At 37.3% G+C, this 24,036-nt stretch overlaps 1 protein-coding gene across 1 annotated transcript; it reads right to left on the reverse strand.

Moving 5' to 3' along the window:
* Window positions 1-1,310: 1,310 nt before the first annotated feature.
* On the reverse strand, window positions 1,311-19,428 carry LOC124275938 (N-lysine methyltransferase KMT5A-A-like; the record flags this gene model as incomplete). Its single annotated transcript, XM_046711642.1, has 11 exons — window positions 1,311-1,394; window positions 1,788-1,875; window positions 2,033-2,072; window positions 2,506-2,550; window positions 6,101-6,172; window positions 8,463-8,684; window positions 8,914-8,949; window positions 9,528-9,694; window positions 10,142-10,230; window positions 10,594-10,630; window positions 19,362-19,428. Coding segments are annotated over 8 exons (735 nt in total), but the record flags the coding sequence as incomplete, so codon positions are not given.
* Window positions 19,429-24,036: the final 4,608 nt, after the last annotated feature.

Genomic DNA, 24,036 nt, shown 5'->3' on the forward strand with positions numbered 1-24,036 from the left:
GTTCAAAAAATTAAACAGCTATTGAAACGCATAGCATGCCAAGGCTCACGTCTGCACAACTTCATGAGGCCATTGGGATGGTCCGTGGGGGAATGTCTCAACGACAAGTGGCTGCACATTTCCACTGCCACCTGAACACCATTTCTGCACTGGTGAGACACTACCAGAACACAAATGACGTCATCGATCGGCCACGTTCTAGACGTCTACGTGTAACAACGCCAAGACAGGACAGATCGATAAGGGTGACCCATCTTCGCCACAGGTTTCAGACTGCAGTGATGACTGCCCGAACCATCCCAGGACTTCGCCGTATCCACCCCAACACAGTTCGACAACGTTTACGTCATCATGGGATCAGACCACGACGTCCCGCCATACGGCCTATCACAACGTCATCGACAAGCTCGCCGAATGTGGTGCCGAAATCATGTCCGCAGACCCTTGGTTTGGTGGAGAAATGTTGTTTTTACAGATGAGTCCAGGTTTAACATTTCCTATAGTGATGGACGTCAACGTGCCTATAGACGGTGGGAGAACGTTATGCACGGGCCTGTGTCTTGGAGAGGAATCGCTTTGGTGGTGGTTCCGTGATGATTTGGGGTGGAATAACAGCACACCAAAGAACTCCTTTGGTGATTGTTCAGGGCAACATAACTGGTGTGGGCTACAGGGATCAGATTCTTCGACCTGTGGCAATTCCTTTTCTGCAACGTCATGGCCCTGGGTTAATGCCCTCATACGGCAAGGGTTGCGACGGATTTCTTGCAACACCACAAAGTTGACTTACTGCCTTGGCCTGCAAGTTCAACGGGTCTCTCCCCGATAGAGCATGTTTGGGACAAGATGGATCGCCTTCCTCGTCCGCCAGATAACGTCCTTGACCTTGCAACAGAACTTGAAAGAATCTGGCGTGACATCCCACAAGCCTTCCTTGCACGTTTGATAGGCTCTATGCGTCGTCAATGCACTGCTGTTCTCAATGCCGATGGTGGACATACCCGTTATTGAGCTTGTGACATGGTCGTTTGACCCCTGTCACGCTTGTGGACTCGTGACGCCATTGTGACTGACTTTTCAATTGAATTCTCCCGACTTGTTATGGTCTCATGATCCCTCCATTAAACTTTATATGTACTTTTGACATTGTTATCGTACTTATCAACTGGGATAATATTTTGACAATGCACAGTTTCTTCATGTGGCTAGTATATGTTGCCAAAATGTCAACTGAATATAAATATAGATGATATGTTGCCAAATGGTGTGTTGATTATTATTTTCAGAAACATACTAAAACCTATTGGTACCTTTAGACTTGAAATATATCTGTTGATGAACGGTATATCCACCCTTAGATTTGAGAACCTTCTCACAAATACAACATCTGAATCCTGAAAGGGTAATGGAAGAAATAACAGTTTAGGCTGCACAGTTGGATTTCCCTCCATGCATAAGTGGTTTTGTTTTCTTTGGGGTTTCTTTTGGTAGGTAGTGCCATCTCAATAAAATAGATGCATGTTTTGGTGATCTGTCATATAAACAATCTTTGATTCAAAATTATGGCACATTATGTTTAACCACACGTAGCTACATGGCTGAACATGTGAAAAATTACGCATATCAATCGATCACTGCCATCATTCAAATTGACTTTTAGTCATATAACTAGATTTATTACCTGATGACATACATTACAATGTTGAGCTACATGATTCCTCCTGGTAATCTCACATATTACATGAACTATCTTGGATTTAAAAATTTTTTCCCAACAACATTATTACCTGTTTCTTCGTTTACTATTTCATCTTCTGGGAGTGCATCCACTGCAATTGTCTCTTCAAATCCTGCTGACTTAGCTGTCAATTCAAAAATATGGCACATTATCTTTAACCACACGTAGCTACATGGCTGAACATGTGAAAAATTACTCATGTCAATCGATCACTGCCATCATTCAAATTGACTTTTAGTCATATAATTAGATATATTTTACTATACTGAGAATTGCATCTTTTGGAAGGAGAATTATTTATTCATTGTCGGCAGTAGGGAACTGCATTCAGAATCTGAAAAGATAAAAAGTCTCAATCAATAACACTACAAAATATTACAAAGAGTGTGATGTACCATATTCCTGTTTTTTTTGATGACGCAAAACATCAATACTGAACCCTAAAATCAAAATGTGTTAATCTTTTATAAATGTACTATCTCTTGTTAAAAGAAAAGCTCATACGATCATAGATAGGCTCAGATTTTAAGACTGACTGACTGAGTTTAGTTTTACGCCGCTTTTAGCAATATTCCCGCAATATCACGGCGGGGGACACCAGAAATGGGCTTAACACATTGTGCCCATGTGGGGAATCGAACCCGAGCCTTCGGCGTGACGAGCCTCAGATTTTAAGAAGTGATAATCAATATATGATTGACTAAAACTACTGATATGTTAAATGTTAATCATGTTATCACAGTAATAATAAGTAGATTACTTGCCGCCTACTGATCCAGTGATGAACTCTGAAGATTAAGCAGGATAAGAATCTGAAAGAAAACAACCTGCATTAAAGATCACATATACTCTAGGGGGGTACAAATACATAAATCACTAACTGGCATCGCTATAAATGAAACAGTGTCATTAAAACTACTCAATTTGTTCTTTAATTAACTTAAATCGACCTTTTTGACAACACTGCACAATTCTCACCGTCGAACGAAATTTCAACCAATCAGAGCGAGGCATCTCTGTGACGTCATATGAGGAATAGATATGAGGGCCGATGCAGAATTCATCTACATCTCAGGGGGTAAATTATCTTGTTTACAGGTTTGTATAAACCTGAAATCGTGACAACTGTTGTGGAAAATGAAAGCTATATGTTCTCACAATCTACTGTCATTTAATTTTGTCTCCTGCTTTGCCTAGTTTCTGAGTTACAACTTGTTTTCATAGAGGCTTCTGTCAAAATCGCTTGGTGTCGCTAGGCCTTATTTGTATAATGACTGATCCAAATTGATCCTATTTCTGTGTTTTTTTACCTCGATATTTAATCATGTCATGTAAAAATCTGTTTGTATTCTCAAAACAGTGTCGGTCCATAAGTTTTCACATGCAATACAGCAATTAATACTCCCTTGTTGTAACCCGTGTTAGGTGGTATAAACCTACACGTTATTTGTCATCATTCACTTGATGGTCAGTTAATGAAAATATAACAGGTATAATAATTGGTAACACACTTAGATCACCCGACAAAGGTTCCCATTTGGCATTTCTTGTGTCTGGAGTAAATATTCAACATTATAAACATCGATAAAAGGATTAACCGATAACACGCTGATTGATTAATTACTTTTATCTTACACAGCAGATTTGTCAAAAGGTAGTGTTTATGTATGTAGATTTACTAATCTATACTGAATACACTCTGTCGTGTCGGTGTCTCTGCGTAAAAACAACGTCCTTCTTTCAAAGGATTAACCGGCAATACATTGATTGATTGCCCATTATTGGCTAACTAAATTACTGTTTTAAAGAAAGGCGGACATTATGCAATTAGTTGCCAGGTGTGCTATCTTGGGTGACCAATGAGACTATACACCAATAAATACCTGAAAAGATTTATCACTTTTAGTATATTAAACTGTTAAAAGACACATCATTTGGCATATCAGTTTTGTGGATATTGATGGATACATTCCTCAAACAAGGTAATGGCCTGATATTGTTCCTATAACTTTAATCTGTTTTAATTTTAATATTTGCAATTTGTTTTATTCATTTGTCGTAGCATTCAACAGAATCATTGTTTTCGCCCGTGAAGTGTAATGAGACAGACAACATACACTAGGGTGTGTGCGAATTATGATTCACATTGGCAAACTATAAAATGTCTAGATATTACAGTTCTGTTATAAATTCACTATAAGTATCAGCAGATCGTCTGCTTTTAGTTAGTTTCAAAATGCATACAAGTATGATAATAAACTAATTAGGATTATAAGACCAAATATAAAGACGTGCATTGACTAGTATCTACATACTGGTGAGTGGACATTAACCATGTGAATGTAGCAAGAAATTTATCGCGCGAGCATTGTGACTTCAACCCCACCTCGCCTCGTGGAAGAAATCGTTATGTTATAAGTTGTGTCATGCAAAATCCTTTTGGTTATGATTCAAATACATATTTAACTACGAGTAGAAAGTAGTTTTGATTTTCTAACTTGATGATAACAAACCATAATCTCATTAATTCTAACAGACTTTAGCCCGTCAATTTACGATTTTCAAAAATGGTGGCGCCCTGTCGGGAACATCCGCCAGTCTGAGGATAAATGATATTCAGGTTTGTTTTCACCGAGTTACAAAATCAAAACTACTTTCTACTGGTAGTAAAATATGTATTTGATTGATGGCCAATAGGACTTTGCATGACATAGCTTATAACATAACATTTTTTCTCATGGCACCGAGGTGGGTGTCAATGTAATACTACTTACAATATTATTGTTACTTCGACCACAACCTCGCTTCCGAGGAAGAAATCGTTATGTTACAAGTTGTGTCATGGAAAATATTTATGGTCATCAATCATATACAATGTACATATTTTACTACAACTGGTAAGTAGTTTTGATTCTTTAACACAAGTAAGATATCGTTTCAGGCTTCCACAACGCTCGCCTCGCACTCACAAACATAACCCATTTAGCACGAACTGCGGGGTCCTGTGGAAATCTGTGCATGGTGACACCATCGCCCGACCCCTAGGAGCAATTAACGACAAAGCAACGATTCGGCATGTCGTCGTTGATGTCGAGAAATCATCAAAATGATGAGCGTGCAACACACTTTCTATACAACTAACTGAAAATCGTTCCTCATATGACGTCACTGCAGTGCTCTGGTGACAGAGTTACGTAACCTGTCTGTGGTTTCGTTGGCGGGCGAGAGTGACTGACTGACTGAGTATGGTTTTACGCCAGTTTTAGCAATATTCCAGCAATATCACGGCGTGGGACACCAGAAATGGGCTTAGCACATTGTGCCCATGTGGGGAATCGAACCCGGTCTCCGCTACAAGGCGAACCAGCAGCGCTTAACCACTACCCACCACCCCTCGGGCGAGAGTGAAGCAGGCGACTTTTTGGCAACTTTTAATCGCTCGGTATTAATTAACCACAAGTTTTTTAAGAATGAATTTGGTGTTCCGCATATGTCTAACCACAAATCTTTCATATGTAATAGTTAAAAGAGTACCAAAAAACAAAGTTTATTTGTTCCTTAAAACACTAATAGACAATATCAAGGTAAAACCGAACTAATGTTTTGTCAAATATAGTATCATAGATCATCTTGTATTTCAGAAGACATAAAACAAAAAATTGTGCAGGTAAATAAAGAAAAATAACCATCTCTCCCTCAAAACGAAGATGAATTGTAATCTGAAATGTTGGACTTGTTTATTCTATTGTGGAAACTGTGTGAGAGTGAATTAAGCTTTTAGCAACTGGCAACATGTTTTGGAGTTTACAGTGTAAATTCTGAATTGTGTCACTTTCTATAACAGAAATACATCAAGGTTTTATCAACCTTTAGCCCCAAACAGGCTCCATTAACTTTTTGTCTGGTTCCTATGCTATATAAATAAGTAAATATTAAGGCCCCAAGTCTCTCCTTGGCATAAGACAATGAGAGCTGTTTTCTGAGAGTACTTGTTTTCCTAAGACAGTACGTATTACAAATCTAACAACCTAGCACATGAAAACTACACACCACAAACTTTCTCTACAGTCTTAATAGTATAACAAGGATGAAGACCAAAGAAATATGAAATTTGGATAGACAAATTGGCGGAGCATATTCAGTTTCACTAGTCTAGTTATTTCAAAGCAAATGGCCCCAGCAGATGAGGTGTCCTTGTGGTGAAAGGTGAGAGATAATCACACCTACGACCCAGATTCAACTCCTCAGATATTGCTGAAATATTACAAAAAAACATACGCAATCACTCTTTATTCATCTGAGCTGCTTTAACACAGCTTTCAATAATATGCATTTAATGGGAAAGAAAGCCATGACCTTTACCTTTGGAAGTCTCATCTTGTTGGTATGCTGGATCGTCCACATCAGACAAATCGAATGGATTGTCATCTGTATCTGCAGTGAATGAGCACTATATGAATATCAAAGGTTATAAAATGTATATTACTCACCTGATAACTCAGTGAGGAATAGTTCAAATTTACTCCATTTTGATGATGACTTGTACATGTTGAGTTCCATTACTTTAATTATGCATGAAACAAATGTCGCTATACTTTGAACCAGTATGACAGAGTATCCGACAAGAAGAAGTTATTAAACCTCTTGTAAATTATGGTGCATCATTGGTGGGAACATGTACATGAAGATTTTGCTTCATTGGTCTAGCAGTTTCTGAGGAGATTATGTCCGAAGCAATGTAAATAAAATTTGAGCATGATCAAAAAGCAATACTTACCCCATTGCCAGAACACAACCCCAAAATGGAGCATAATGTAATGAACATCACTACACATTACTCACATTCCAAATGGCAAAACCTTTGTAAAAAGGGCTGAGTAAAGCCAATAGGAACTTCCAACTTGTTTTACATATCACAAAAACTGGGACATGTATTTTTCAAAATATTTCCGCAGTAATCAAACTTCAAAACATTTTCATCCAATTCTGATTTTTATGTACCTGAAGGTAATGACAGACAGATGATGAGTATGGGTGAATTGATATCAAATAACAGTAGTTCTCTGATTATAACTGTACTGAATACAAAATTACATGCAGCATGTGTGCCTGAATATGCTTTTAAAGTGTGAGGAACAATATACTTATGTGGCAAAATTTGCTCTGATCAAGGTAAAATGTATTCTGCCAGAACATTTTTTTGTTATCACACAGTATAATTAAAACCTGCAAGCAGAGTGCAAAGTATACAAATATGCAGTAAAATATAGATGAAGTTTATAATGACAGTTGAAAGTAAGATTTCTCCAAATGCAATCAATACTGCTGGGGACAATAACACAATGCATGGATCAATATGTGCATAATTACCATCAATTCACATTTTTCAAGATATGCACAAGGTTTAACGTTGGCACTGATGGCAATGCAACTACTGATTTTGATCATATTCAACACAAAGTAGTAGTGCATAAAGTAGACAATAAAACAAATGTTCGAAATGACATTGCGGACAGCAGTCTTTCAGAATATATTAATTTGCAGACACTTCCTTTCAATTATCATTCATATAAATATGTACAGACTGTCACTTGGAAGACAAAACATAACATGGTATATATGGCTGCAACTAATGTTTTGTACACCATGAACAATCTCATTACGGCAAATTTCATTAGATGATGGTGTGATAATGTAATGATAGCTGTGTGCATACTATTGCTTTAATAAGGACCATCCTGGACTAGTTTTACTTAAATGGACATTGCTGATTTCACAGTAACTGTCATAATTTTGAAAAACTTCTTTCTCATTGCCAACTTAACTAACAAGGTTAATGCACCTGGTATACACCTGTTTTAGCTATGAGTTATTTCAATAATTGCTTAATGAAGTGCAATTTATCAATCACTATTTAAGTAAAGGTGTCTCAGTAGCATCAACATTACATGATATACGTTTAACGTCAGTTGCTCATAGAAAACATACAACATTTATAATAATTCACTCTAAAAAAGTGACAATAAATCACAAAAGAAATTTACATGGAGTTCATAAGACGATGTATTTGCCTTTGACCGGAATCGAACCGATGTCTAAAGATATATGTTTCAGACTACCATTCAAAAGCTTCATTACATCTCAATTCAATATTAGAAATAGATGCTTTGTTATTAAGAACATCAAAGTATGAACCCATCATACTTGTGATGAAATAATATGTGTGAACCTTTCACACTTGTACATGAGCTAAAAATTGTGTGAACCTTTCACACTTGTGCATGAACTAAAAATTGTGTGAACCTTTCACACTTGTGCATGAACTAAAAATTGTGTGAACCTTTCACACTTGTGCATGAACTAAAAATTGTGTGAACCTTTCACACGTGTATGAACTAAAATTGTGTGAACCTTTCACACGTGTGTATGAACTAAAAACTGTGTGAACCTTTCACACGTGTGTATGAACTAAAATCTGTGTGAACCCTTCACATGTGTGTATGAACTAAAATTGTGTGAACCCATCACACTTGCTAAAAGAATAAATGTATGCAAAGATAAAACAACACTCACTGTAAACTATACTGAATCCAATCAGTCTTGCTTCAGCCAATCAGAGCACCAGCAATGTTTTAATATGTTTCACAAATATTTAAGTATCTACCTCAACCTTGGTTTAATCGGGACATGTACAGTGAAACTGTGAATCGTAACGAGCACTTACCTGTTTTCGCCAGTTCACAGTATTATCACCATAATCGTACTTTAATTCTTCTCCAACTTGAACGTCTCTGGTCGCAAACAAGCAGAGGTGTGGTTGTGCTTCATGCTGTATTAGTTTCATGACACAGTTTTCATGTCTTGAATCAACGTCATTCACCATCCTTCCCAGGGAGGCATAGGCCTCTGTTGCATCTATACTGAAATTGTTGACGTTGGAGGTACAGGGTCAGCAACTTTATTCCATCATATACTGATACTTACTTCAAGGATACGGCACTATTTGAACTTCAAATGCTAGTGATTATTTTATATATTATATTTACTTTTAAGGGCTGAAGTTAACTCTCCACTGATAAATTATAAGCAAGTAATTTCAAAAGAGAAGATTTTCAATGAATATAAACATACTCAACTTTGAAAAATAAATGTTTACAATAGTGACACCCACTTTAAATTTCTGCTGAAAACATGAAGAATATTCTGAAATGCTGAAAAACTACAAAAACAAAACATAAAAACAAACAAAACAAGTACCAACCAAACCTTCCTGTCGTTCATCCCCCTACCACTTCTGGCAAATTTCCGAATTTATAACTCATAAAAATTTGATTATGCTACCCTAAAGCTATTCATCAAATTCAACTGAAGCTTGGTCCCGTGTTACACACAAGGTACACTTGCGAGTGGTTCATTGCACACAATCTCAACGTGTGTAAAGGAAATGAACTATTAGGCAGTATTGTATATCAATGAACCAGCTTGTCTCAACATCATGTACCTCTGCCGAAAGTGAATTAAAATCTTGCATGGGTGGAAAGATACATAGGTAAAACAAAAATATATGGAACTTGTTGACATGGTAACTCAAAAGACTAATATTTATAAAGTTTCAAATTGGCAAAAACCTCAAGTTCACCACTATGCCTATGTGCCAGGTTTGGTGAAGAAATAGAGTAGTTCTCAGGAATCTGCTCAAGAAATGACATATTGCACTAAGTAGGGCATGTCAATTTTTATAGCCTTCCACATATTTTCCAGTTTACAAATATATTTTCCTAAAACGTACCATTTTTTTCTTTCCTTGGAAATAGAAATAGAACATGTAGCATCCCTCTTTGGCTTTAGAATGTTTTCTTTCTAATTCCTTGGCTCTTTCTTCGTCAATTAAACTTCCTCGGTATTCCAAAAGGAAATCCCCTCTTGCAAATGTCTGTGTTGCAAAAACACCAAAGCCTGAAGTGCATAAATGCAATATATAATATCAAGACAGGTTGTTCAGTGATAGAAAATAAAAGGAATTTGCAAGTTTAAACAATTCTCAAACTTCTATCACAAAGTTTTTGGATCAACAAATAAGTCAGTGGATATTTTTATAATACTGAAGTCAAACCCAAGTTTTTGAGTATCTAGTATCATGAAAACAATGAAGCTGATATAGAAACATGAATGTTACTGTCATCATTCCCATTATATGAACATAGTATATGAAAAAGATATATTGAAAACAGAAGTAGTTCTGCATATTGTTTCCCTCATATAACTGGATACAGAGCCCCTTTAATAGGCAGTACCAACATAACAGCTGCAAGAACAGATGAACAGATGACTTAATTATTCACAAAACTGATGTGTTTTGTGCTTCGGCTTGTATTTGAAAGACACGTTCATGCAAATACTTGCCTACAAAATCAGACACAAATTTCAACTGAAATCCTTCCTTATCAAGTCCGACAGACATCCACCATTTGGCATCCTCCTTTGGAGTGACTCTTCTACAATTAACAAATACGTAATTAAGAAATTAATTGATTACTTACTACAATGTATTGATGCCATTTTACTAAGGACAACCCAGTTTCAGCTGCAAAGTAGTTTGATTCTAAGTAAACTTTAAACAGATAATAGATTGTTTGAGATTCTGTACACACCCCTACGTGAGAATTCCGCAACACATGCGGTAATCCGCAGTTTTTCCACAGAAATTACCGCATGCAAATGCCGCAACTTTGCCACACATGCGGAGTATTGGGACGCGGCATTTATGTGGAATTTTAGCGGCATGAAAACAGAAACAAATTAACATGAGGCCCTTAGACTATTAGTAAGGTTGAGACAAAATGACAAAGTAATACCTTTTTTCAGTGTCTGCTGCTGTGCACTTACTTGGAGCTGAAACAGGCAAGGACTAATCCATATGATGATAACACTTATCATGACAACATATAGAACAATATTTGGGTCATTGAGCAGGAGTAGAAAAGTAGTTGTGGGGTTAACCAGTCTGTGCGTTGTCAAATGTTGACAGGAATGTGTGAAACAAAACCAAAGACCATAACACTGCTACAAAAAGTGTTAGTTGGGTTTTACGTCACATCATCATTATTCAAGCCATATAGTGACGAGATCAAACATAAATTAATACACATTTTAAGTACAAAGTGCAAATGGGCTTTATGTTAAACACATATGTATTCATTATATTATTATTATAAAAAGGAAAATGTGATAGCACCCAATTCAAAAGCAAGGATTTGTCATTCACATTGCATATTTACAATTTATAGTACAGATCAACTGCAACTTCCCTCAAGGTAGTTCACAATGAGATGCCCACTCACGCGGGAAAACAGATCTTTCTTATTTATCACATCATAATGTGCATCCCTGTGTATTCTAAGGTGTACATCAGACCGTATTACCCTCAGGAGAAGCATACAACTTATTTTTAAAATGTTATAAAAGCCAACAGAGCCATAAGTTTTAGTTTTTCAGCAATAAATATATTCTGAGGTGACCAAATGACCTCACCGACAAAAAGATGAACTTGATTGATGTTCACTACTTTAGTTAATTTATTGATGGGGGTGCCCTCCTTTTTAGTAAGTCAAGATAAACCCCGCTTTCTCATATGGGTCATTTTCAAAATTGGTAGGATTTTCTGTCCGTTCCTAATAAAAAAAATCTGAGTTTAAAAGGATTTTTTTGTTCAAGAAAACATATTTAGATGTTAACTAGTCAGTAAATGTGGTCAGGGTTCAAAATACCCTATATGTTACCGTGCCATGGCACAGTAAATATTGAAATGGCACGGATAAAAAAAGGTCTTGGTGCCCTTAAGGCACGCCTAAAGTTTTAGAGACATAACTCACCTCTAGTCATTTAATCCGCAAAACATTTACGCAAATGACAAACAGAGTGATGGGAGTACTGATTGTTCAGTTATTGAAGAGATAATTGTGTATGTCAGATATATTGAACAAGTGAACCTGTCCAAAAATTCTTAGCTATTAAAGGTGTTGGGAAAGTAGAACAAATGAAGTTTAAGAAAGCCGTCTTAAGCAGAAGACTTATCAGTTATAACAGAAAACAGGTTCAAATGATCATCATCATTGCTACAGTCATTTATTCTGAAAAACATGTGCCACAGTGGGCACACTTGATTTCGGAAAGGCACATTTAAAGTCTTTGCCTGGTGCCCTTAGGCACACTCAGAAAAAAAGGATTTCTATCCCTGGTGGTATATCATTAGTCTTCTCATTTTGAAATTTCTAGTTAACCACATTTTGGGGTCAAAATTGACAGATTTGGTGACGGTCCTAATATCAATGTTCACAAATAATGTAAACATAAATGCCAATAAACAAATTAATTCATATTATGCCATTTAGGATTGATCAAGCAAACTCAGACTGCATTTAATTTTTTTTAACTTAAAAAAGTTTCTTTCTACAAATTGTCACATGCTTGTCCTGTGATTTTGTGTCCTGACCGTTACCAGTGTATGAAATTCCTGCAATAATATCTCCCTGGAGCTGGATTGTAATACTACTTCCTGTGTCTGCTTGAGCTAGCCCCTGTGGATGTGACAGCAGATGAAATAAAGAGATTCAATACATTTTGAAGAAAACTGTCACCGTCAAATAAGTATAAATGTTATGTGTCAACCTTAACTGTCCAGACTGTTACCAGTGTATTTTGTGTCAAATATGTATATCTTTTTAAAAAAAATTCAATGGATATGGTGCCCAGAAATGGAAGAGGTGGAAGGCATGTCCTTTGAAATCTTTTAGGGACCATTCATTTTTTTATTTAAGATTTACTTACAAATTGTCTTGACCCTTACTGTCCAAACCGTTACCATTCTGCAAAGAAACGGTTTGGACAGTCCTTGTAACGGTCAGGACAAAATGATTTGCATTTCAAAGATTATTCATTAATATTTGAAATATAACAAATTTATAATTTCTTTAAGAGTTAAGATAGTTTAAGCATGGACTTGTACTGTTCAAAGGAGTTTTGATGTAGTAGCATAAAAAACACAGTCTATAGTAACGGTTTGGACAAATAATAGTAACGGTTGGGACATTTCTTTAATAAATTTCAATTTTGAAGAATATGTTCTATGGTGTGATAATAAATTTCTATTTACTTATGTCTGCTTTTGATAATAAAAACCAAAACGAATTTATCACGTTAAGTTTCTATTTTCTATAAGATGTATAATCTTTATGAATTAAAGGTAACGGTTAGGACAAAATGTAGTAACGGTAAACAACTTAATTGTATTCCAACCTTTAAAGATGTTTTTGGTAGTCTGTTTTGACTTTGTGAGATATGTATGACTACCATTTACTTAGAATATTGATAGGTGCTAATATATTGGCCTTTGTATTTGATAAATATGTGTTACCATCTCACTATCAACAAAAGCTAAAGGTATCCAAGTGAATGAAAGAAGTATATTTCGTGGAGACTAATATTGCACCATAATAACAACAGCAAAATGATATCTATGCAGTGACCTGTGTAGCATGATCATGCGTACAGTATCATAGTTGTTGCAGTACCTTTCAGAATTTAATCTTTTGCAACATTTTAGAGGGATAACATTTGTTTGTTACACTGATGTCCTGACCGTTACCAATAATGTCACAACCGTTACTATTCATTCAAGTTTCATTCCCCAATTGCACTCTTCTTTAGATTATAAGTGATTTTCAATCTAGACACGTGTGTTTTTCTATTCTTTAGAAGCTACAGTTTGTTTTTATTCAAAAGCCTAAATTCATTAACAGGTTTTATATTGATATAACAAATGTCCAAACCGTTACCACAGCATGGAAGAAAACATTACATATTAGTTACGAGTTACAATTTCTATTACACATTTCACTGTCTGTCTAAAATAGGGTTAGCAGTTCAAGTAAATGATATCATTTTTTTCCTTTCATGTTACCTGTTTCTATGTTGAATTAAATTGTTTAAGGCTTATGTCCAGCCCGTTACCATTCCTGTCCAAACCGTTACCACTATTGTCCTAACCGTTACTGGTGTTAATTGACTGCTCTAATTAATTCATGATAATACATGAAACACTCCTCCTTATGCTGGTGTCATCAAAAGATGTCCTGGGCTTAGTAGCAGATGTATATTTTAGACAATTTTACCTGTTGAAAGCTATATACATAATAATGTTTTAGAAAAATGCTATCATTTTGTGGTAAATAAATGAAAGATACAAAATAACACTTTCAAGATTCATAATCGTTTTTACCTTCAAGTTTGATTTAGTCGGTGTAAAAGCTGTGTCTGCCATCTTTAAAAGATTTTTATGAATTATATTTCAAAATCCATATTCTGACTAAGAAGTAACGGTCAGGACAGTCCCCCACCCTTTAATTACTTATGTATCAATTAAAAGGTCAATTAGTACATTTCAGTCTGCATGATTGTATTTTTGAATAATTAAGTGTGTGAGGTTTTATTTGAATAAAAATTAAATCAATTTTGAGGAGTTTGATTTTACTGTAATAAAGAATTGAAAATCCTACCAATTTTGAAAATGACCCATATAATAATATGAATTTCAAAGATAATTCGCTTCCTCAATGTGTTGACTTTAAAGGTAAAAGGACTTTGTAATCACATGCGTACTTGGTAAAGAAGATACTTTGAGGCCTGATAATTTACTTAGGCCTAATACTGGTCACCTACACTACATTAACCATACATTTTTGTTGATATATTACTTTCACTATTTGATCTAGAGTTGGATCTGAATTGTGATTGTTTTTTTCGTTTAACGTCACATTCATTAATATCAGCAGTCTATAAATAACCTAGTCTGGACTAACTAGTGATCAAGAGCATGAGCATAGATATACACATATGGGATACAATGACATGTATTCTAAGTCAGCGAGCCTGACCATCAAATACCGAAACTATGAAACACTGACACCGGCATGGAACAGTTCTCTATGCAGCGGTCATAGTGGTGCGCCAATCCAACATAAACCAATGATTGGCGACCTAATTTATGTACTGCCTAAAAGTAAATATATTTGGCGATAATATATGTTTAAGATATGAAAGCTCTGCAAGTTTTACAAATTCTACATTTTCTGCAAAGTTTTCCGTGATCAGAACCACAGAATTTGTATAGAACTGCTTGTTATTAAAGTAAATACAAATATTATTCAAACATATGTCATGAAAGAATGAATAAAGTTGCTGTTTCTGTGGCAGCTGCTGCAGCTTGCTCGTAATGCGAGGGATCCTGGCCCCAGATATCACCCTCCGCCGGAAGCAAATTGCTGTAAAACAGCGTATCCACCCGCCTCGACTTAATAGTCTTAGGGGTCAAAATAGCACACGCTGCACAGCCCTTCTCACGATCGGCCTCCGTCAGGCAGCGCAAGCACACCTTGTGAGTGTCCCTCACGGGTATAGAGGCGAGGCACGAAGTATAGGATTTAAACTGCAACAAGTGATAAAAACCGTGCAGTAACCTACCCGTACATACATATGATAAAAAACACGCATGGGCGACCACAACTAACGCGATAATGTAAGAATTAAGTTGAAAATAACAAATAATACACACTGCAACATGACTAACAATTACGACTGACAGAGTAAATATAGAAAATGCTAGCAGCGGAAACAACGCTCCACATGTAATAACATACAAATAAAACACTATAAACACACTAAACGTTGCAAACCACCTCTAAGGAAAGACAATGAAAAATGAGGATATCGAAGATACCTGTCCGCCATCTTGACACACACCTGGCGAGCCGACAGCGACAGATACCAAGTTACAACAAAAAGATGAATGAAAATATTCAGAACAGATCTCCAAATCACACATGCAGGGAAAAAAGAGAACCATACATACAGTAGCTGTTTCTGAAACACTCATTGTCACTTAGGGAAATTCAACGTTCGTCGAAGTGGACCCACATCTAGCCAGTGAAACGACAGCATGGAAAGCGAGGTACGAGCTTATAGTCTAGGGTTACCTGCTCTTGGCTGTAGGGGGCCCTGTAGGGGTGGTCTCAAAGGACAAAAATGTTTTTTGTTTTGTAAATATCTTATTCAAATATTGTTACAACTGTCGTAGGGATTTTAAATGGACATTTAAATGCTTATAAGTACCCCAAGGCGGAATATATGAAAAAGAATCAAGCAGTTTGTCAGTTGCTGCAGAAGAAATTCCAGTAGTGATTCATAAAAATAAATATTTACCCACTAAAGTCTATCACGTTTAATACGTGTGCATGAGTTTATACATACAATATCAATACGCCTTAGGACTTCCACAACAGCAGAATGCCAGTGTTGTACCTAACAAAATTTTACTCTGTAGAAAAATTCAGAGTTACAGATAACTTTTGGGGTATTAAATTGAGTTATGTACTAGCTTGTGTTCATCTAAATTGGGTATCCTAATTTTCCTTTCAGTAAACAAATAAGTTGTGCCCACATCACTGAAACTCAATAGGGAAGTTTTGCAATTTTCGAATAATTATAAAAATATAATAAAGTTTAAACATTGGTTTTTGTGTGTTATCTATATTTGATCTGTAATATGACAAACAATAAGACTACAAATTGCGAAGTTCATGTGTTGAATGAAATAGAACCTCTCAATATTCCTCAGTAATTTTATCTATCCACGGGTATGAAGCTAAGATTGGACGTTTTTGTGTATACGCATGTATAATCAAATTTATTGAGCATTTACCAAAATTCAAACATGCTTGTACGCAATAGACTTAATATGAATTGAGTTTTCACTCAAAAGGGAAAAGATACACTGTCCAATCACCAGCGTGAACACTACGGTGAAGGTGAAGGCTATACTGGTTACCTCTGTGTAAGTATAATAGTAACACATACAGGTGGCATCACTCATTATACAACATACGCTGTCTGTTTCAATACAGGATAAATTACACACACACACCAAAAAAATACAAAAAACAACCACACACACGCACACCAATGCTTAATATAAAAACGGACAAAGTACCCCCAACTTATCTATATCTTTAGATTAAAGGTTCAGCTGATCTTTGATCAACACTTAATCAACACTGGTAGACGAGCAGAGAAGATTCACTGCACAAAGTTCAAAGGGACATGTTCAAAGCAGGAACAAAAACAGTTATATTTGATATAAACAATGTAAAAGAAATATATTATGGTCAAGTGAGCAGATGCATATTTCCTTTTAATGAACATTTAGGAAATGTGTAGCTGAGCACATTATTTATACAAACCCAATCAAAAGGGGCACTGATTCAGAACGATCACACCAACAATCTAATTGTGTCACCTAGCTGCCAGGTGCTGCCTCGACCGTGATGGACACGAGGACTGGGCAACTTTCCACGTTGGTACTATTCAGTGAATGTAAACAACGGGACAATAAGAATGCGGCTTCCCATCAGATGCCGTTATCTGATAAAATCCCCTACGGTTCTTGTAAGATTCTAATAAAGTATACCAGCCGTGTAAGGCCTAAAAACTATAATGTTGTGGTTCCGATTACCCGACCCAACCCTTGAATTCTGGTGCCGACCCTGTTTATTTAAGCAGTATGAATAAAATAGCCATTCAGATACCATTGTTTTTTTGACCTGGCACCGATGGACACCGGTCATTCTGATAGAGAAAGTCAATATGATGGCCGCAAGCTTGATTAAATAAACAATTAGACATTGATAAGTGTGTTATTAGTTTGTACTTTACTTCTAAAAAAAAGTAAAAAAACCCCATCCTACCTACCTACCCTAAATTAGAGCTGTAATCTGAACCATGACATTTTTTTTATTTGGCCTGAGCCTTTTCGAATGTTCTGATATGTGGATGGTATGCTGAGTGATGCAATTTTATCCTATTTCTGTTTCTTACCGCAATAATTAAGCATGTCATGTAACAATGTCATGTCTATTGACTTATGATATTAAAAACACACATTTTATTTATTTGAATCCGTAAACTAAATAAACTCCACTTTGCCATTGCCAGAAACATATTAAAATTTACTTAGACAAATAGGTATATACCATTTTTAAGTTTAGTAGACAGCAAATGCTAAGATGTATTTCTCATGCAACAATGACATTTGTAGACCCTTCCTTCAAAATATTAACTGCCATACATTGATTGATCATTGATGTCTAACCAAATTATATTTAAAGAATGGTGGGCATTATGCAACTAGTTGTCAGGACAAATGACACTATACACCAATGTGAAAAGCCTGAAACAGTCACATGACCAGTTGAGAACCTTCCATTAGTTATAACGTTGAATACATTTCTTGCATATTAGACTATCAGAAGACATATGACTTGGAACAGATTTCCTTATCAGCTGTAGCTGAATGACATATCGTTATTAATTTTAATATTTGTATTAAGTTTTTATTCACTTGTTGTAACATTCAGCTTAATCATTCCACTTCATTTTTAAGCCGTGAAGTTTGAAGAGAAGACAACATATATACTAGGTTGCACTTCGGGCATGTGTATGTGTGTAATATGATTCACATAGGCAATCTATACAATATGTGTAGATATTTCAGTCACGTTATAAAATACACTATAAACAGATAGTGTACTTATAAAGACGTTCCAAAATGCATAAAAGTATAATAATAAGTTAATTAGGATTATTAGATATAAAAATAAAGACTTACAAATACTTACATTGACTTTTTTTCCAGTTTTAACTTAACATTCTTTGCCACTTCAAACTGTTTTCATTTGTTACAATTATGATGAAGTAAATCCATTTCACCAGGTGACATTTGTTTATAAACCCGGATTTACCCAAGCTAGGTAGCGCTGCTCTATTATGAAATATGTGCGTTCATGAGTGACGTAGCAGAGGTCACGAACCTGTCAAGATTTCTGGGATATTTCCCGGGTACTGACGGGTGAAAACAATAACAAAAGCAATAACCAGTACACAGAAATTGCTCTGGATAAGTGCCCCTTTAACCTCATGGTAAAAAGGGGGGTGACAAACTCTGATGTTCTACATGGTCAAGATATGCAGTACTGGTAATAAAAGAGGTGTATAACTTGTTATGCAAGCTCTACATTTGGCCTTGGGTAATTACGGGTGTCAACAAATACGACCCTAACATTTTTTGCATTTTGGTTAGTTCCTGAAATAAGACAAAAATATACCGGATCCAAGTGTCAGTCTAGATACCCTGGATATCAGGCGTCAGAATGAGAACCGTTTTGGGGGTGTTCTTGCCGTACCGAACCGACTAGCCGAGAGCCGCGATGCGGCTACGAACCGACCACAAGTGGTTCATAAATGACTTCGTTCCTTATTTGCTGACTAGATATATGTCTATGTACAAGAGAATAAACATCGGCCTACCAAGTTCATTTCACCCAGTGAGTAACCTGTAACGGATGTGAATCAAGAAGCATCATTCAAGATGAGGCCTAAGTTGTTCGAATGACAAGAGCAAACAATTTGGTAAGCTTGCGAAATCTTGAAATAAATTGTGTGATGAGGGCAAAGTATGAGACAAGCATGGCATTTGATACAATTTCAAACAATAGACTCTAATTACGATACAAACCATGCGTTTTCCGTAGCTTAATGCTGCCATGATGCTTCTCGGGCAGTGCGCGAAACGTTAATTTCAAACGGGTTTCGAAGGACAGAAAACGTGAATGGGCGTTGACGTGAAATATGAATTCAATTTATTTACATAATATTACAGTGTTATTTTGATTGAGGTATGCGATCGATGTATTGAAGATGTAAAGGTGCTCTTTATGGCGCATTGCCTGTAAGCTTCCTCAATATCTAAAGACTTTATTGAATTATTAGCTAAGTGCTCATTTCGACGTTGCCGCTTTTTAACTTTCACCTTTTGACGCACAGAGCGTGCCGGCAAATCGCCGAAAGGTACTGCGAGCGAAACAGTGATGTTATGGCGAACACTTAACGATGTGTATATTTGAAAAAAACTGTACAAAACCTAAAAGCATATATCTAGACAATAATTTCTCCATCGTTTATTACTGAACATATATCCACGTGTTAGAGAATTTTATAGAAAACCCCGTGTCGCCGAAAGGTCGCAGACGTTATATACATGATATTTTTGTTTTTTCAATAACAGTACTGAATTTTTATAAAAGTACAAACGAAGCACACCCGAAGGTCCTGAGACGACCCTCTATCCAACCATCCACTTTGGGATAGTTATTAAAGAAAATGAACATAGTTGTGACATGCAGATATTTAGGCGACAGAAATATATCCTTAGGGACGTGTACACGAAAGAATTACATTTATTTTTATGTAAAACAAAATTGATTTTTTTAATTAGTTGTCGCAGGTTCAGGCCTTAGTCTTGCCAAGCAGACAATATATATGACATTATATATGACAATATATATGTTTATTGCCTGTGAATTATGAATGGTACACCATTTGTAAGATGTTGTGTCTGCCATACAGGTGTGATGGCTGCTGGATGACAACTGAGGCATATTGATTATAAAGCTGAGAATAATTATGATTGTTTACATATAGGTGATGCATCATGTCAATTCCTAAAAATATACACAGTTGGTGTTGGTGATGAAAGGTTTATCAAATGAATTATAATTATACTTTTGCACACTATCATACGTACTCGTGCTTAAGTTAGTAAGTGATAAGGGTCAGATATGTTTACTTGATGCGTGATCGGTGATATGTTTTACTAACTTTACCAGCTTAATTGATAATAATTACATTAGGAAGATGTTGTGTCAGCCATACATGTGTGATGGGTGACGGAGGTGAGGTGAAAGTTGGTTTAACGTCGTGTTTGAGAATATTTCGCTCATATGACGACGTGCATGTGTGTGTATGTGTATGTGCGGCTGCTTTTACCAGCCCAGACTGAAGCTGGTTTTATAGTGCTAGCCCACTGAGATACCATGCCGCAGTGAAGTATGAATACCCCACTCAGACACATTATACTGACTCCGAGTCGACCAGTCCTTGTTGTACCCATTAATGCAGAGCGCCAGGCAAGGACCAACAAGTACCATATTTTAACGTTTTTTGGTATGACGCGGTCGGGGATCGAACCCGCGACCTTCCGCTCTCCGGGCGGGCGCTCTAACCACTACACCACGGAGGCGGTCCCGATGGCTGACGGATGATAAAGGAATGTCCCACGTCACAGGTGTAGAAGCCAGTGATTTTAGTGGTCAGCCAAATACGGGTAACACGTACAACTCCCTATTAGAAGTGGAGAAGCAGCCTTCTGGTGGAAAGATAAATGGCTGTCGGCGACATAGTTTGAAAATATACTGACCCTTGAAGGTCCGGGTTAGAATATTGATCTTCAGTAACCCATGCTTGTCGTAAGAGGCGACTAACGGGGTCGGGTGGTCAGGCTCGCTGACTTGGTTGACACGTGTCATCGGTTCCCAATTGCGCACATCGATGCTCATGCTGTTGATCACTGGATTGTCTGGTCCCGACTCGATTATTTACAAATCGCCGCCATATAGCTGGAATATTGCCGAGTGTGGCGTAAAACTAAACTCACTCACTCACTGAAAATATACTCTCATTCTTATTACAGTGAAAGTATAACCCTCAATATAACTTCTGATACATGAAGTGCATGGTGGGCGAGCTGTCTAAGGCGCCAGGCTAGTGATCCAGCGAGCTTGAGGTGCCGGGATCGAGCCTATCTGTGACCGGGTGTAAAAACTTTGGAGTCTAACTTTGCGTGCACAGTCTCTCAGTGTTGTCACAACCCCTAGTGTACAGTACACGACCCAGTACAAGAACCCACGCATCCGTTGGTATATGGCCAGATGGTGGCCACATCAATAAGTGCAAACATCTAGTTGCAAGTTTACAGCAGTAAACTTGGACAAAGTACTGCGATTATGTGTCCCAGTCCACCCAGCTGTGAATGGGTACCACGTAAGGATGGGAAAGCGAAATTAACTCGGTGCGCCTAGTGACTAAAAGAGTTGTATGATCCCCAGGGAGTTGAGATTGACATCTAATGATCGAGGGAAAAACAAAGCACCTTTGAGCAGGTGATCTGGATATTGTCGCTATACAAATAAACATAAATATAAAATATTAAATATTATGCCATTATGAGGTCTTTATTTGCCGAGCTCAACAGAACAGAGCTCCTGTCTTATCCCTAAGCAAAAGATATAAATACTGACACTAATCACGTCAAAAAAGTAAGCAAAAATACGAAAGAAGCATTAGACCTGAAAATGTAAGTGTTACAGCTGGTTAAATCGCCAAGTAACATCAGGAATCACATGACTCGCTGTAGGGGTGAGGTGCGGTTTACTCAGGTAATTCCTTAGTCATACATCAAGCCCTGAAAAATACATAATAGTCTTAGACATGGTTGAACAATACATACACTGTTTCAAAGGTATCACAATTAGTTTATCACAATTCATTCTGTAGTCTAACAATTACACATGTAAATCATACAACATTATAAATTGTCAAGGGAAATAATAATCACATGAAAGTATATGGACAATTTGGTTGTGCCACCAAGGGGACATAATTCAATGCCAAATAACACATTTTGCCCAAATAATCTTAAACAACATGTACACATATATCTGATAGACAAAAAGTTCACAAACATACAACTAGATAAATATACTCTCCCAAAAAAGAAACGCATCATGAAAATTGCAATTTCATGTAGCAATGAATTAAAACGTGATTCATTTAAATACAAAAGGTTTTGCTCTGTTTATGAGTCCAATGGTGTTTATGTTTTGAAACATCACAACAAACGCACCATCCGTAAAATACCCGTATTTAACAACATGATTTTCAATTTCGGCGGGTAGTGTCACACAATACACTATCCACATGCAATGCACGTGAAAGTTGGGGATCAAATAGTCTCAGTGATGGGTATAAAAGGTTGATTGCTGTCTGTCGATTATTCACTGTATTTGGAATATTGTTGACGAACGCAAAATACCAAGCCTAAGTGAAGCCAACCGTCATATCGCCATTGGTTTTTCCTTGAAGCTGGCCAGACTCAATGTGCAGTTCACCAAATCACTATTTCACGGCTATGGGAGAGATATCGCCGGCGGAATTCGGTAGCAGATGCCCCTCGTAGTGGGCGACCTCATCACTGCATCCGGGCGTCATCGAACAGCTACGGCGACCAGTACCGCTCGACAAATACCCGGATTGAGAAGGCTTTCTGCGCAGACCGTCAGGAACAGGTTGAGAGAGGCTGGTTTACGTGCCAGAAGACCTTATTTTGGCCCTGTGCTTCGACAACAACATCGTCGACACCGAGTTCAATGGTGCACCAACGTTCAGGCCTGGAACCTACCGAATTGGTGTAGAATCTGGTTCAGTGATGAATCAAGATTTCAACTGGAACGACGCGATGGAAGAATGCGGGTATACAGACGTCGACGTGAACGTTTCGCCGACGCTTGCGTTCCCAAGGTGGACAGATTCGGCTGGGACAGTGTTATGATGTGGGGAGCGATCACCTGCCGTAGGAGAAGTGATTTGGTGATGATCCAGGGCAACCTGACAGCTCAACGGTACTGTGACGAAATCCGACGCCCACACCTCCTTCCAATCATTGATCGCCAGAGGGAGTTGTTTCAACAGGACAATGCCAGGCCCCACACAGCACGTCACACTAGAGACTTCCTCCAGAACCACAACATCAATGTGCTCCCCTGGCCCTCAAGAGCACCGAATTTAAACCCGATGGAACATCTGTGGGATGCCCTGGACAGACGGGAGCGACGCCGTAACCCTTAGCCCCAGACACTTCAGCAACTCGCACAGGCACTACAGGCAGAGTGGGCTGCGATTGGGCAACACGAGATTCTGAGACTTATTCGTTCGATGCGGAGGTGATGCCGTGCCGTTCTGGATGCCCACGGTGGTCACACGAGGTATTGACTTCAGCGCCAGCACACTGTCCATGTGACACTCAAACTGACTTTCCTCGAGTTGGTGCCAAAGACGGATAAGTCTGCATTCCCAGTGTGCAATTTCGCTATATTTCATTGACTCATAAAGCCTATGAGATGTTTCAAAATAAAGATAAAAATACAGTTGAAATTCATATATGCGTTTCTTTTTTGGGAGAGTATATGTTGTAACTGTCAAAGGTTACATCAAACGTATACGTAAAAAAGGGAAATACAGAGACATATGAAAATAAACCTTACCCATTTGTGGAATAGAGCTTTACAACCTACACC

Source organism: Haliotis rubra, unplaced genomic scaffold (assembly GCF_003918875.1).
Source record: "Haliotis rubra isolate DU_JTF1 unplaced genomic scaffold, ASM391887v1 Scf204, whole genome shotgun sequence".
NCBI lineage: Eukaryota > Metazoa > Mollusca > Gastropoda > Lepetellida > Haliotidae > Haliotis > Haliotis rubra.